Source organism: Mustelus asterias, chromosome 8 (assembly GCF_964213995.1).
Source record: "Mustelus asterias chromosome 8, sMusAst1.hap1.1, whole genome shotgun sequence".
NCBI lineage: Eukaryota > Metazoa > Chordata > Chondrichthyes > Carcharhiniformes > Triakidae > Mustelus > Mustelus asterias.
In genome coordinates this window covers 99069757-99086754 of record NC_135808.1, presented here as the reverse complement: position 1 = coordinate 99086754, position 16998 = coordinate 99069757, and the positions used below count along the sequence as shown (strand labels likewise).

General features: G+C 41.2%; 1 protein-coding gene across 1 annotated transcript in view; it reads left to right on the top strand.

The window, feature by feature from the left end:
• The window catches only part of LOC144497379 (nardilysin-like), an 85657-nt gene that overhangs the window by 14965 nt on the left and 53694 nt on the right, over positions 1 to 16998 (top strand). Inside the window, exons 5-11 of the mRNA XM_078218559.1 lie at positions 105 to 178; positions 2058 to 2153; positions 2250 to 2372; positions 3489 to 3546; positions 5024 to 5097; positions 5668 to 5737; positions 12081 to 12158. Of these exons, the coding sequence (XP_078074685.1) occupies positions 105 to 178; positions 2058 to 2153; positions 2250 to 2372; positions 3489 to 3546; positions 5024 to 5097; positions 5668 to 5737; positions 12081 to 12158 (573 nt within the window). The remainder of the gene's footprint in view (positions 1 to 104; positions 179 to 2057; positions 2154 to 2249; positions 2373 to 3488; positions 3547 to 5023; positions 5098 to 5667; positions 5738 to 12080; positions 12159 to 16998) is intronic.

Sequence of the window (16998 nt, the reverse complement as noted above, 5' to 3'; positions counted from 1 at the left end):
GAAAATAATGGTATCAATAACTTTTAAAAACTGAACTTTGGTGTTGTGCTGAGAGTGGAGATATTTCGTACTCAGAAAAAAGTCTTACTGTGCATTTCTTCCAGATGGGCACAGTTTTTCATTGGCCCCTTAATGATTCAAGACACCATTGACCGGGAAGTAGAAGCAGTGGATAGTGGTAAAGTGCAATTTCAGCATCTTTTTTTCTACTAGTGCTTTATATCAATTCAGAGTTAAAAGTGACCATTAGCCATAATTTACTGTTGCATCTATTTGAACTTGTGGGCATCACATTTAATTTATTATAATTTCTAGCAGTCTTTGTTACAAGTTCATTGAAGGGTGCAGGAGGTCATGTCAGGAGCAGGAATACCTAAAAAATCAGGTGTCAACCTGGTGAAGCTACAACACGGGTATGCTCTGCATATGGTAGAGAGCTCAGCAATTTCACAACCAACGGATCAGATCTAAGCTCTGCAGTTTGCTACCTAGAGCTATCTAGTCATGAATGGTGGTGGACAGTTAAAACAATAAAATTGGAGGAGGAAGTTCCACAGATATCTCAACCCCAATGATAGGGGAGCCCAGCACATCAGTGCAAAAGACAATGCTGAAGCATTTGTAACTAGCACTCAGCACTTCCTGCTGAAGGATCATCCATCTGGACCACCTCCCCAGCATCACATATGCCTTACTTCAGCCAATTTGATTCACCCTGAGATATCAAGGAATGGCTGAAAACACTGGATATGGCAAAATCTAAGGGCCCTGGCACCATCACAAAAAACATATTGGGCACTGACACAGCAAATTTAGTAACAACTGATCCAAATTGTTTTACATATTTTGCATTATCTGCCTGTGCTACATTTTCACTAAATATGACTTACAATGGTTTTGGTCTGGATCATTTATGTAGATGAGAAATAGTAATACTGATCCTCACTGAATTGTACTCAAAAGCAATAGTACTGAAGACCTGTGCTCAGAAATAGCTGTGTCCCTAGCCAAGCTACAATACTGGCATCTACTGGGCAATGTGGAAAATCACCCAGGCAAGTCCCACAGAAAGCAGGACAAATCCAACCCAGCCAATTATTGTCACATCAGTCTGCTGTTATTCATCAGCAAAGCAATTGAAAATGTTCTATCAAGCGACACTTACTCCAGTCTTCACTTTTGGCCACACAGTTTGGGTTCTTATAGGGTGACTCACCTCCTGACAACTTTGATCCAAGCATAGACAAAAGAACTGAAGTTTTTGAGGTGAGCTGAAAGTGACTGCCCTTGACACCAAGGCAACGTTTGGGCTGATAAATGCCAAACAGTGCTAACCAGGGAATGACCATCACTTCTAACAAGAGAGAATCTAATCATCTCCCCATAACATTCAATGGCATTGTCTATGCTGAATCAATGAGGGTTACCATTGACCAGAAACTGAACTGAAATAGTCATAAAAATACAGTGAATTCTGTGGGAGGTAACTAATTTTCCCAAAGCCTGACTACCATCTACAAGGCACAAGTCAGGAATGTGATGGAATACTCATTCACTAGTCTGGTGAGTGAAGCTCAACACCATATAGGACGAAGAAGCCTATTTGTTGGCACAATTTTAAACATTCGTTCCCTCTACCACTGATGCACAGTTGTAGCAGTGTGTACCATTTACAAGTTGCACTGCAGCAACTCGCCAAGACTGCTTTGACAGCATTGTCCAAATACATGACCTTTAATACCTAGAAGAACAAGGGTGCAAATGCACGTGACCACCACCACTTGCAAATTCCCCTGCAAGCCATACACCATCCTGACTTGGAACTGACTGACCAAGTTGCTGGGTTAAAATCCTGGAATTCCCTTTGTAAAAACATTCTGGATATACAGACACCACCACATAGACTGCAGCAGTTCAAGAAGATGGCTCACCACTACCTTCTCGAAGGCAATAAATTCTGGGTTCACCAGCAATATCTACGTGCAATGAAAGATTGGAATGAAGAGGACCAAAACTAATAATATTTAACAAACGCTTTGCACTTTTCTTTTGGGCAGAGTTTCATCTTGCATCACCATCTGACTCTAGCAGGAAAGAATTGTTATTTGGAAGCCTTGCTCGGCCTGGTCATCCAATGGGAAAATTCTTTTGGGGTGAGATCTGTTTTTCTTTTGCCTTTCTGGCCTATCTTTAAATGCTTTGTTTGTCTTTTTATTGTGTAGATTCATATTTATTTGTAATATCAACAGGAAACGCTCAGACTTTGAAACATAAACCAAAAGAGCAGAACATCGACACTTACAAAAGACTTAAAGAGTTTTGTAAACGACATTACTCTGCTCATTACATGACTCTGGCTGTCCAGTCCAAAGGTGAATATTGATTGCTCATTTTAAACAGTTTTACATTTCATTGTTGTTTGGCTAGTTATACTATATAATTTTCAAAGCTGTTCAAATTATTAATGTAATTTGTAATGCAGACTGCTTATATAAACTTGTTACTCTGTAATTATACTAGTGTTAGATGGCATTGTAGAGCCTCCACTACAGATACAGTGTAATCAATGTGATAGGTTTATAAAGGCAGTTTCCTTCATAAATGTGGACATGTATTTATAATGGGAACTGGGGAAAAATTGATAGGAAATGTGCGCAGATATAGATAATCAGAAATTATATTGAATATTTGTTGGATGGGTTTCAACATCATTTATGGTTGAGATACAGACACAAGGGCAGAATGTGTTGCTAGCTGTAAGATGTGAATTAAACCTGTCTGCCCTGACTCAATTACCTCTCAAGCCTCTAATCCCACCTCACCCGAAGGCTACACTTGACCTTGTCTTTACTTGCAAAGCCTATAAGCAAGCAACTATTGGGGAAGAAACTACGATGATTAATTTGGGTATAGTTAACTGTAAATTTTATACTTAGTTTTATAATTTATTCAATAACAATTGGAAATACTTGTAGTAGAGATACTTAACTATTTTGTCAGGATTGAATACAGTTGTGCTACATTAAAGTAAGTAGAAGGGTTATAGCTAAATTAAAATGTACAGAATTCATGAAGTTTAAAACTATTAAAAAAAAAGTGGATTCAATCAAATGTATCAGAAGGCAATATATTAGTATTCATTCAAGATATTCAAGGGCACATCTATGATTTCTGTATGTTGGTAATTAGCGGTAGTCACAAAGGCCCAACCATAGGCATCTCTCTCCATTTGAGACAGTTGGTTATATATAGCTTAAAGGGCACCACTCCACATTAAACATGGGGTAGGGTGAGGAGGCAGGCCTCTATGAACTATGATTGAACCACATTGTTGGCAGCATTCTACACCATTCTAGCGTTTCAGTCAACTGAGCTAACCAACCACCCCCATGATTTCTGTAGATCACTTTAAAACTATTGCTAAAATTTTGTGAATTAATGAAACTGATGTAATTGATCTATTGCTAATTCCTTCTGAATGATTGTAGAAACCTTGGACACTTTGGAAGATTGGGTGAAGGAAATATTCTCCTCAATACCAAACAAGTAAGACCTGTTCTGTGTATTATTATAAAATCTCATGCAAAATTAAATATTTGATTTTATATTTTAAGAACATCTGTCTTTTTTCACAATATCTTTTTTTCCTGCTCTTCCTGAGGTGTGTTGACTTTTCCTTGGGCAGTAGTCATCTTTTAATACTTTAGTCAGATGACTAACGTTCATGTATGAGTCTTTGCAATGACCTTTAACAAGCCATTTGATTCTGAGGGCTTTCTTGGTGATCTTAAACCTCCCCTGAGCTAATACCTCCACACCCAGATTCTCAGTGAGGATAACTGGGTAGTGATCAAGACCGGGACACTGGCTATTTTCCCTCCTACTTCACCCCATCCCAACCTTTCCTCCTCTATACAGCGGTGCTGTGGTCACTGGTACTAACTCTACTGCCATCGTGGCTGAGATTAGCAAACTTCGTACAGGGGACTGAATGTGAAATTTCTGTGGTCTGCATAATTCAGCTCTCCACAGGAGTAAATTTGCTTAGTCATTAAAGGAAGATCAAGAACATATGTATGTTGTTTTAAAGAATGTAAGTCAAATGAAATTCGACCATGGGGCGGCATGGTAACACAATGGTTAGCACTGCTGCTTCACAGCTCCAGGGACCTGGGTTCGAATCCCAGCTTGGGTCACTGTCTGTGTGGAGTTTGCATATTCTCCCCGTGTCTGTGTGGGTTTCCTCCGGGTGCTCCGGCTTCCTCCCACAGTCCAAAGATGTGCGGGCTAGATTGATTGGCCATTCTAAATTGCCCCTTAGTGTCCCAGGATGCATAGGTTAGAGGGATTAGTGGGTAAATATGTAGGGATATGGGGATAGGGCCTGGGTGGGATTGTGGTTGGTGCAGACTCGATGGGCTGAATGGCCTCTTTCTGCACAGTAGAATTCTATGATTCGATCAAATTGTCTTTTGCATAAACAGCTTTATAAAAAAATTGTTCTTGGGATTTGAATGTGGATAGTGAGGCATTTGATATCCACCCTCAGTTGTGTTTGAGAAGCAAAAGGTGAACTTTGATCACTGATTCCATGTGGTGTCGATGTACCCACAGTGCTGTTGTAGAGCGGTTTTTGGAATTTTAACTTGGTGATAATGAAGGGACGGCAATATATTCCAAAATCAAGATGATTTATGACCTGGAGGGAACTTGTAGGTGGTGGCCTTCCCATGCCTTTGCTGTTCTTGGCCTTGGTTTGGCGAGATGCTACAATATGCACATTGTGGCCACTGTGCATCAGTTGTGGATTGGGACCTATCGGGCGCTTGCTTTATATTGGATGATGTTGAATTTTTTGAGCACAATCAGGTTAATGTAATCACTAGCTCCATGTTGGTAGAGCAAAGGGACTATTGGCTTAAGATTGTTCTTCTCAAACAGCAAGATGTGAACCTTAAAAAGATTTCTAAAAAAAAACTTACAAAATAAATATTTGTTTTCTCCTAATGTCTCATAAATGAAGTGGTCTACCGAAACCAGACTTCTCTGATGCCAGGGATCCCTTTGATACATCTGCTTTTAATAAACTTTATAGAGGTATGTGTAAATTAATTTCCAATAATACAATGTTGTCCTGAAATGCCTTACTAGCTCAGTGTGAAAATGCGATTTGACATTAATTGAGTTTCTCAGGTTGTGTATGATTTTTGTAAATTTCAGTATTCACAATTGCACAATTTGTTTTACCAACACCTGAGAGTTTAATTGCTTCTCAATTGCAAGACTGGACTAAATGAAAGGAAAAGAAACAGTTATCATTCAAGTCCCCGTTGGGGATCTTCTATATACTCGTTCTTGGGCAAAGTAACAGAGGTCCGAAAATGATATTTGGTCATGTTTTGGGGGAAAAAGAAGTCCAGTCTGGATGCCTTCTTTTGGAATATCTATCCCATCTCTGACAGGCTTTCACTGCATCTGAAATTAATTTAATGTTCCTTCATAATCAAACGTTTTAGTGTTTAAAATTCATGCCATGAAATAGTTGTCAATTCCAAAAAACAACTACAGAATAATAAATCTATGCACAACAAATTTGATATGACTGTAATAGACGTGTTTAAACTTTTATCCTTAAAGCATAAATTGACAAACCATTTTATCTAACAGTTGTTCCTGTGAAGAAAGTTCACTCTCTGAATATAACTTGGTCACTTCCACCCCAGAAGCAGCATTACAGGTATGACATTTGTTACTGTGTATGAGCAGGATACTTGGATTTTGAAAAGCATTTAAATATAAACAAATGGGAACATTTTTCAAGGATTTACTTTCACGCTTCTGATGAATTTATCAATCTGAAATGTCATAACTTCTCTTTTCTCTTTACTGTTGCTAACTGACCTGCTGTGTATTTCTTGCTTGTTCTACTTTTATTTCCAATTTCCACCATTTGAAGTGTTTCTATTTGTTTTACATGTATCTTATTTTCTTTCTTCATAGGTTTGTTTAATTTTAGCTTGCACCTGTATTTTATATTAAAGTTGTCCAATAATTGGCTTCTAAGTTAGAAGTTTTGTGATTTCTCCCACAAAGTAAAATGTTTATTGCCAGCCATCAAATGGGGGCTCAGGCACAATACTGCTATTTTCTGACTGGTTTGTGTTTATATATTGCCAAATTAGACCTTCCATTCTTGTCTGTCAATAATTCTGCTTTCTAACACTTTTGTTTTGCAAAAAGGAAAAATGCTGAGTTTTACATTTTTTTTAAAGGGCTATAAATATATATGAGCATGGCAACGATCCCATTTTGTTCTGAGCAGTAGCCCTTTAATATCTACATATTCTTGACTCAGCAAGTCCCCATCATCATACATCTGTGCAGTTTTAAGATCCACAAGGTGAACACATAAATTCTTAACAAAACAAAAGACATGCAACAAATGTAATTTCTCCAGTCCACTTGCCTGATTCAGGGACTCTTTTTCTCAGGGTTTTAAGAACCCTGCTGATGTTAAACGTGAGGGTCTAAGGAAAGATGCACTGCCCTTGGGACAGTCTGGAGAAGGTTCAAAGAACAAAGAACAATACAGCACAGGAACAGGCCCTTAGGCCCTCCAAGCCCGTGCCGCTCCCTGGTCCAAACTAGACCATTCTTTTGTATCCCTCCATTCCCACTCTGTTCATGTGGCTATCGAGATAAGTCTTAAACCTTCCCAGTGTGCCCGCCTCCACCACCTTGCCTGGCAGCACATTCCAGGCCCCCACCACCCTCTATGTAAAATATGTCCTTCTGATATCTGTGTTAAACCCCGCCCCCCCTCACCTTGAACCTATGACCCCTCGTGAACGTCACCACCGACATGGGAAAAAGCTTCCCACCGTTCACCCTATCTATGCCTTTCATAATTTTATACACCTCTATTAAGTCTCCCCTCATCCTCCGTCTTTCCAGTGAGAACAACCCCAGTTGACCCAATCTCTCCTCATAACTAAGCCCCTCCACACCAGGCAACATCCTGGTAAACCTCCTCTGCACTTTGTCTAAAGCCTCCACGTCCTTCTGGTAGTGTGGCGACCAGAACTGGACGCAGTATTCCAAATGCGGCCGAACCAACGTTCTATACATCTACAACATCAGACCCCAACTTTTATACTCTATGCCCCGTCCTATAAAGGCAAGCATGCCATATGCCTTCTTCACCACCTTCTCCTCCTGTGCTGCCACCTTCAAGGATCTGTGGACTTGCACACCCAGGTCCCTCTGCGTATCTACACCCTTTATGATTCTGCCATTTATCATATAGCTCCTCCCTACATTAGCTCTACCAAAATGCAGCACTTCGCATTTATCTGGATTGAACTCCATCTGCCATTTCTTTGCCCAAATTTCCAGCCTATCTATATCCATCTGTAGCCTCTGACAATGTTCCTCACTATCTGCAAGTCCAGCCAATTTCGTGTCGTCCGCAAACTTACTGATCACCCCAGTTACACCTTCTTCCAGATCGTTTATATAACTCACAAACAGCAGAGGTCCCAATACAGAGCCTTGCAGAACACCACTAGTCATAGGCCTCCAGCCGGAAAAAGACCCTTCCACTACCACCCTCTGTCTTCTGTGACCCAAGCCAGTTCTCCACCCATCTAGCCACCTCCCCCTTTATCCCATGAAACCCAACCTTTTGCACCAACCTACCATGAGGGACTTTGTCAAACGCTTTACTAAAGTCCATATAGACGACATCCACGGCCTTCCCTCGTCAACCATTCTAGTCACTTCTTCAAAAAACTCCACCAGGTTAGTGAGGCATGACCTCCCTCTCACAAAACCATGCTGACTATCGTTAATGAGTTTATTCCTTTCTGAATGCGCATACATCCTATCTCTAAGAATCCTCTCCAACAACTTCCCTACCACGGACGTCAAGCTCACCGGCCTATAATTACCCGGGTTATCCTTCCTACCCTTCTTAAATAACGGGACCACATTAGCTATCCTCCAATCCTCTGGGGCCTCACCTGTGTCCAACGACGAGACAAAAATTTGTGTCAGAGGCCCAGCGATTTCATCTCTCGTCTCCCTGAGCAGCCTTGGATAGATTCCATCAGGCCCTGGGGATTTGTCAGTCTTTATATTCTCTAAAAAACCTAACACTTCCTCCCTTGTAATGGAGATTTTCTCTAACGGGTCAACACTCCCCTCCGAGACATTCCCAGTCAACACATCCCTCTCCTTTGTGAATACCGACGCAAAGTATTCATTTAGGATCTCCCCTACTTCTTTGGGCTCTAAGCATAATTCCCCACTTTTGTCCCTGAGAGGTCCGATTTTTTTTTTCCCCTGACAACCCTTTTGTTCCTAACGTATGAATATAATGCCTTGGGGTTCTCCTTAATCCTGTCTGCCAAGGACATTTCATGACCCCTTTTTGCCCTTCTAATTCCTCGTTTGAGTTCTTTCCTACTTTCTTTGTATTGCTCCAGAGCTCCCTCCGTTTTTAGCTGCCTGGACCTAACGTACGCCTCTTTTCTTTTTGACCAATCCCTCAATTTCCCTGGTTATCCACTGTTCTCTAATCCTACCCTTCCTATCCTTTTTTACAGGCACATGCCTGTCCTGCAGCCCTAACAACTGTTCCTTAAAAGACTCCCACAGCCAGATGTGGATTTGCCCTCAAACAGCCTCTCCCAATCAACAGCGGACAATTTCTGCCTAATCCCACTAAAGTTAGCCTTCCCCCAATTCAACACCTTACCCTTGGGACACCACTCATCCTTTTCCATCGCTATCCTAAAGCTAACAGAATTGTGGTCACTATTTGCCACATGTTCCCCTACTGAAACTTTGAAGACCTGACCGGGCTCATTCCCCAGTACTAGGTCCAGTATAGCCCCCTCTCTAGTCGGGTTCATTAGGTTGATCCCTGGTATTGCTGGGATTTTCCTTTGAAGAGAGGTTAAGTAGGTTGCAGTTTAGAAGAATGAGAGGTGACCTTATTGAGACATACAGGATTCTCAGCAGGCTTGACATGATAGATAATGTGGGCAAGTCTAGGACCAGAGGTCATAATCTCTGAATATGGAGTTGCCCATTTAAACAAAGATGAGGAGGAATTTCTTCTGAGCGTTGTGAATCTGTGGAATTCTTTCCTGTAGTGAACTGTGGAGGCTGGTACTTTAAGTATGTTCAAGGCTGATGTTGGCAGATTTTTAATAAGGGAGTCAAAAGGTTATGGGAATAAGGCAGGAAAGTGGAGTTGAAGATTATATCAGATTGGTCATGATCTCATTGAATGGCGGAGCAGACTTGATGGGCTGAATGGCCTACCTCTGTTCCTATGTATTACGATATCCCAAAACCCAGAAGGGTAACTTGGAGCACTGGCTCTTAGTGGTGTATATTTTCAATTTGGTATACTGTGAGAAAAGATCTGCAAACCAGGAAGGAACAGGCAGTCATTTTATGATCAATTAATGAAGAATATTTATTAACTTTAAAAAAAGCACATGACAAGAAGGACTGCAATGCACTACAGCAATACACCTAACTATACTGATGGCGATACACAGTATCTCGTGAAGGCACCCCTTGTTCCCAACTATCTACATTTCCTGAACTCTTGAGACACCACTTTTTCCCAAACAACATCCAGTATTATACAAGCAAATTCTGTGAGTTACAGCGCACTGGCTATTTGTCCATGTTTTGGACAGCTGTCTTGAGTTTCCATAAAGGAATAGTCTTCTCTGTTCGAGTTTTGGATTTTAAATAACAGCCTTTTAGCAATAACTTGTTTTCATGTGAGACTGGTTTCTGCAGCTGGTTATGGCTGTGATGGTGGGTGCTTCTACTTACTGAAAAGTTCATTTATTTGTCACAAGTAAAGCTTACATTAACACTGCAATGGACTTACTGTGAAATTCCCCTAGTCGCCACACTCAGTCACCTGTTCGGGTCAATGCACTTAACCAGCTGTGTCCCTTTCTCCAGTTATCATGCTATGGTTATATCATTCTTTCCCTTTGATGTTACCCACCCGATAGACCCAATTTTTAGCATGTAAGTGTCAATTCCCTTATCTCTCCACATTGAAGTCATCATTGTTTTCCTTAGTCACATAGGTAAACACTTGCTTTTCTCACTGGTGTGCTAATTTGCATATCAAAACACCTCGTCAGATAGCTGCAGTTATCAATCCTTTTTATTTTATCCCAATTTCATTGTTTAATCTTAATTTTCCTCAATTCTTAACAATTAGTGAATAAGTCATATGATTATCTCCTTGATTTGACTATGCAAGTATTAATCCACCAAAAAATATTGAAAATCAGCATTTATGCATTTTGGCAGCATATGTTTTGACAGCAGCACTTTGACTTATTTCATTACATTAAAATGAAACTGGATGCTTACATATACCAGTATAAACTGTTTATGATTATTCTTAAAGCTTCCTTTTACCCTAATAGTTTTTCTCAGCTTTTTAAAATATCCTTAGACTTCTGTTGTACTGTGGACAGAAATGTCAGACTAGTATCTATATAGTGTAATTCACAATACAAAGAACAAAGAAAATTACAGCACAGGAACAGGCCCTTCAAGCCTGCACCGACCATGTTGCCCGACTGAACTAAAACCCCCTACTCTTCCGGGGACCATATCCCTCTCTTCCCATCCTATTCATGTATTTGTCAAGACACTCCTTAAAAGTTACTACTGTATCCGCTTCCACTACTCCCCTGGCAACGAGTTCTAGGCACCCACTACTCTGTGTAAAAAAAAAAAAAAATCTGCCTCGTACATCTCCTTTAAACCTTGCCCCTCGCACCTTAAACCTGTGCCCCCTAGTAATTGACTCTTCCACCCTGGGAAAAAGCTTCTGACTATCCACTCTGAACATTCCTCTCATAATCTTGTAGATTTCTATCAGGTCGCCCCTCAACCTCCGTCATTCCAGTGAGAAAAAAACAAGTTTCTCCAACCTCTCCTCATAGCTAATGCCCTCCATACCAGGCAACATCCTGGTAAATCTTTTCTGTACCCTCTCCAAAGCCTTTACATCCTTCTGGTAGTGTGGCGACCAGAATTGAACACAATATTCCAAGTGCGGCCAAACTAAGGTTCTATAAAGCTGCAACATGACTTGCCAATTTTTAAACTCAATGCCCGGCCAATGAAGACGAGCATGCCATATGCCTCCTTGACTACCTTCTCCACCTGCATTGCCACTTTCAGTGACCTGTGTACACAAACAATATACACAAATTAAATTTGTTAGTTGTGCCATGCTACAGATCACCCTAAATGTTAACTGAACATTGTACATATGTTCTTGGATTTATGCTCCAGATCTCTGCTTCCATGTAAGAGCAGAGTTTCTTTTATGACATTAAAGAAATACACAGCAAGTCTCTAAACTTCTCAGGAAATCCATTGGGGCAAGTGACAGCATTCAGAAATGGTTTGATACTGGTTGGCATTACACCCATACCCTTTAGAAAGCTTATACAGTCCAAAACTGGTTTCGTCTCAAGTGTGCATTAAAAGGCAAAAATCAGGATCAGATCAGTGCAGCACGGTGGCACAGTGGTTAGTGCAGTGGCACTGCTGCCTCACAGCTTCAGGGACCTGGGTTTGATTCCCAGCTTGGGTCATGGTCTGTGTGGAGTTTGCATGTTCTCCCTGTGTCTGCATGGATTTCCTCTGGGTGCTCTGGTTTCCTCCCACAGTCCAAAGTTGTGCAGGTTAGGTGTATTGGCTGTGCTAAATTGCCCTTTAGTGTTCCGGATGCGTAAGTTAGAGGGAATATCAGGGTAAATATGTGGTGTTATGGGGATAGGGCCTAGATGGGATTGTTGTCAGTGCAGACTGGATGGGCTGACTGGCCTCCTTCTGCACTGTTAGGTTTCTGTGTCAACCACGGAATGAGATCGTAATTTTTTGATTGTGCATCTTAAAATGGCTTCTCATTGAAGTATTAATTAAATCCCAACCTTGGTTAACTTTGAATAAAGTTTAGTTTGTTTTGGTGCTGATGTGAAAAATGTTGATTAATATTTTAAAAAATCTATTGTCAGGATTAAACCGCTGCACTATATATCGTGGCTAATTGGACATGAAGGTAAAGGCAGTGTCCTGTCCCTGCTTCGGACGAGGTAAGCGTTAGTCATTATGAAGGTAAAATAATATATATGTAACATAATTCATGATGCATATTAGCTGATTAATTTTTACTGTTGACCTTTCTCATGTTAAGACACTGAACATGGATCTGGCGAAGGGAGAAGCTGGAGCCAGTCTGTCTTTATTCACAAAACCCAGTATAACATAACTGCACTACTTTTCCTTCCCCCACAGTTCTCCCAACCATCGGTGGAAACTGATTCTTATATATGTGCCCCAACCTTTCCCCAATTAGTTTGGGCTGCTTTTTTGGACCAATATGTTGAGGCACCAAGTAGAGAGCAGGCCATCTTAGACTGGGTATCCTGTAATGAGAAAGCAATAATTGGCAGTCTAGTTGTGTGATGCCTCCTGGGGTGAGGTTTTTTTTGAAAGTTTATTTATTGGTGTCACAAGTAGGCTTACATGAAGTTACTGTGAAAATCCTCTAGGCACCACACTCCAGTGCCTGTTTGGGTACACTGAGGGAGAATTTAGCATGGTCAATGCACCTAACCAGACTATGGGAGGAAACCCACACAGACACGGGGAGAATGTGCAAACTCCACATGATGTGGAGATGCCGGCGTTGGACTGGGGTAAACACAGTAAGAAGTTTAACAACACCAGGTTAAAGTCCAACAGGTTTATTTGGTAGCAAAAGCCACACAAGCTTTCGGAGCGAAGGGGCGTGGAGCTCCGAAAGCTTGTGTGGCCTTTGCTACCAAATAAACCTGTTGGACTTTAACCTGGTGTTGTTAAACTTCTTACTGTGCAAACTCCACATGGACAGTGACCGCAGCTGGAATCAAACCTGGGTCCCTGGCACTGTGAGGTAGCAACACTAACCACTGTGCCACCATGCCACCCCATCACAATAGATAGAATCTTTCATCAAGATGGAGAGTGACATGATTGATTCTGAGACTAGAATCCTGAATCTAAATAAAGGAAGCTGCAGTGGTATGAGCCACAAGTTGGCTACGATGGATTGGGGAATGTTACTTAAAGGGATGACAGTGGATAGGCAATGGCAAACATTCAAAGAGCCCATGAGTGAACTGCAATAGCTGTTAATTCTTGTCTGGCGCAAAAGTAAAACTGCAAAGGTGGCCAAACCATGGCTGACAAGAAGCAAAAATAGAGTATGAGAGTAAACTTGCAGGGAACATCAAAACTGATTGTAAACATTTTTATAGGTATGTGAAGAGAAAAAAGTTTACAGTCAGAAACAGAGGAATTTATAATGGGAGACAAAGCAATGGCTGACTAACTAAATGGATACTTCGGTTCTGTCTTCACAAAGGAGAACACAAATAACATATTAGAAATGTTAGGGAACACTGGGTTTAATGAAAGGGAGGAACTGATGGAAATCAATATTATTAGGGATAAGGTTTTTTGGAAAATTGATGGAATTGAAGGCCGATAAATACCCAGGGCCTGATAATCTACATCCCAGAGTAATTAAGGAAGTGGCTCTAGAAATAGTGGATGCATTGATAGTCATCTTCCAAGACCCTACAGATTCTGGAACAGTTCCTTTGGATTGGAGGGTAGCTAATGTCACCCCACTATTTAAACAGGGAGGCAGAGAGAAAACAGGGAATTATAGACCAGTCAGCCTGATGGTAGTGGGAAAATGCCAGAGTCCATTATAAAATATTTAATAACACAGCACTTGGAAAACAGTGGCAGGATTGGAAAGAGTCAGCATGGATTTATGAAAGTGAAATCATGCTTGACAAATCTATTGGAATTATACGAGGATGTAACTCATGAGGGGGAGCCAGTGGATGTGGTTTATTTAGACTTCCAGAAAGCTTTCGACAAGATCCCACATAAGAGATTAGCTTGTAAAGTTAAAGCACATGGAATTGGGGTAGGTTATTCAGATGGCTAGAAAACTGGTTGGCAGACAGAAAACAAAGAGTGGGAATACACAGGTCTTTTTCTAAGTGGTAGGCAATGACTAGTGGGGTACTGCAAGGGTTAGTGTTAGAACCCCAGCTATTCACAATGTATATTAATGATTTAGAGAAGGGAATTAAATGTAATATCTCCAAATTTGCAGAAGATACAAATCTTGGTGTGGGAAGTTGAGCTGTGAGGAGGATGCAGATGCTTCTTTGTGATTTGGACAAGTTGAGTGATTGGGCAAGTGCATGGCAAATGCAGTATAATGTGTATAAATATGAGATTATCCACCTTTGTAGCAAAAACACGGTGCGGCACGGTAGCACAGTGGTTAGCACTGCTGCTTCACAGCTCCAGGGTCCCGGGTTCGATTCCCGGCTCGGGTCACTGTCTGTGTGGAGTTTGTACATTCTCCTCGTGTCTGCGTGGGTTTCCTCCGGGTGCTCCGGTTTCCTCCCACAGTCCAAAGATGTGCGGGTTAGGTTGATTGGCCAGGTTAAAAATTGCCCCTTAAAGTCCTGAGATATGTACGTTAGAGGGATTAGCGGGTAAATAAGTGGGGGTAGGGCCTGGGTGGGATTGTGGTCGGTGCAGACTCGATGGGCCAAATGGCCTCCTCCTGCACTGTAGGGATTCTATGATTTCTATGAACAGGATGACTATAGATTGAAAGATGGGAAGGTGCAACAAGAACTGGGCGTCCTTATACACCAGTCATTAAAAGTAAGCATGCAGATGCATCAGGCAGTTGAGAAGTAAATGGTATATTGGCCTTCATAGCGAGAAGATTCAAGTAGAGGAGCCTGGATGTTTCGCTGCAGTTATTCAGGGCCTTAGTGGGACCACACCTTGAATATTATGCAGTTTTGGTCTCCTTATCTGAGGAAGGATGTTCTTGCTATGGAGGAAATACAGCAAAGGTTTACCAGACCGATTCCTGGGATGGCGGGACTGATGAATGAGGGGGTGATCTCTTAGAAACCTATTCGAACAAGACTAGAACACGGTAGATGCAGGAAGGATGTTCCTGATGGTGGGGGAGTCCAGATCCAGGGGTCACAGTCTAAGGATACGGGGTAAGTCGTTTAGGACCGAGATTAGGAGAATTCTTTTCACCTGGAGTGGTGAGCCTGTGAAATTCTCTTCCACGGAAAGCAGTGGAGGCCAAAACATTCTATGTTTTCAAGGAGTTAGATCTAGCTCTTGGGGCTAAAGGCCGCACCACTCCCACATGCAGTGCTACATACTGGGATCGTCAACTGCTTTCCCGTTAGTTGCCAGTTAGTTTCTTCAGACAGTTGATGAGATTCTGCATGTGCTTGGTGGGCGCGGAAGTTAATGGGATTGGCCAAGAAAGATGTTGAGGAAATATTTGTATCTATTTATTCCAATACCTTTTAGCTAATCACTTTTGCACACCTAGTATGACAATAGCAAAAATCAAATATTATGGATCAAAATTCCAAACCAAATAGCACAAAACACCTTGATTTGGAGTTTTTGCATCAAATTTGTCAAAACAACCCCACAGAAAACAATCGTTGTAAAGTTGTTGTCATTATTTATTAAATATATTGCTTACCATTTGGCACACAGCAAAGACATGTTAGTAACACAAAATTATGTCAATATAAAGAAATGGGGAATAAAGAACCGGCTGAGGAATTAAATTTGTACTATGCTTCAGCCTTCACAAAGGAAGATATGAAAAATGTACCAGATGTGCTGAGAGAGGCATGTTTTAGTGAGGAGCTGAAGGAGATCAGCATTAGTAGAGAAATTGATGGGACTGAAGGTGGATAAATCTCCAGTCCTGATAATCTTCAACCCAGAGTATTTGAGTAAGTGGCCCTGGAAATGGTAGTTGGTGGCTATTTTCCAAAATTTTTTAGACTCTGGAATAATTCCTACAGATTGAACGGTAGTTAATGTAAACCCACTATTCAAAAGGAGAGGTAGAGAGTAAATGGAACTATAGACCAGTGAGCCGAGCGTTGGTACTGGGGAAGTTGCTAGAGTCTATTATCAAGGATTTCATAACTCTGCATTTAGAAGGCAGTGGTATAATCAGACACAGTCAGCATGGATTTACAAAAGGGAAATCATGTTTGACAAATCTACTGGGATTTTTTGCGGATGTAGTTAGAGTTGATCAAGGGAAACCAGTGATGTGGTTTATTAGACTTTCAGAAGGCTTTTGACAAGGTCTCACATAACAGACTACTATGTAAAGTTAAAGCATGTGGAATTGCAGGTAATATATTGAGATGGAAAGAAAGCTGGTTAGCAGGTAGGAAACAAAGAGCTGGCATAAATGGGTCTTTTTCTGATTAGCAGTCAGTGACTAGTGGGGTTCCGTAGGGATCTGTGCTAGGACCCCAACTGTTCACGTTCTATATTAATGATTTGGAAGAGGGAACTTGATGTATTATCTCCAAATTTGCAGATGACACAAAGTTGGGTGGGAGGGTGAGCTGTGAGGAGGATGCAGAGATGCTTCAGCGTGATTTGGACAGGCTGAGTGTGTGGGCATCTGCATGGCAGATGCAGTGTAATGTGGATAAATGTGAGGTTATCCACTTTGGTAACAATAATAGGAAGACAGATTATTTCTTGAATGGATGTAACTTGAGAGAGTTGGATACTCAACAAGACCTTGGAGTCTTCATGCATCAGTTGCTGAAAGTAAGCGCGTAGGTGCAGCAGGCAGTAAAGAAGGCAAATGGTATGTTGGCCTTCATAGCGAGAGGATTTGAGTATAGGAATGTTTTGCTGCAATTGTATAGGGCATTGTTAAGGCCATACCTGAAATATTGTGTGCAGTTTGATTTGATTTATTATTGTCACGTGTATTAGTATACAGTGAAAAGTATTGTTTCTTGCGCACTATACAGACAAAGCATACCATTCATAGAG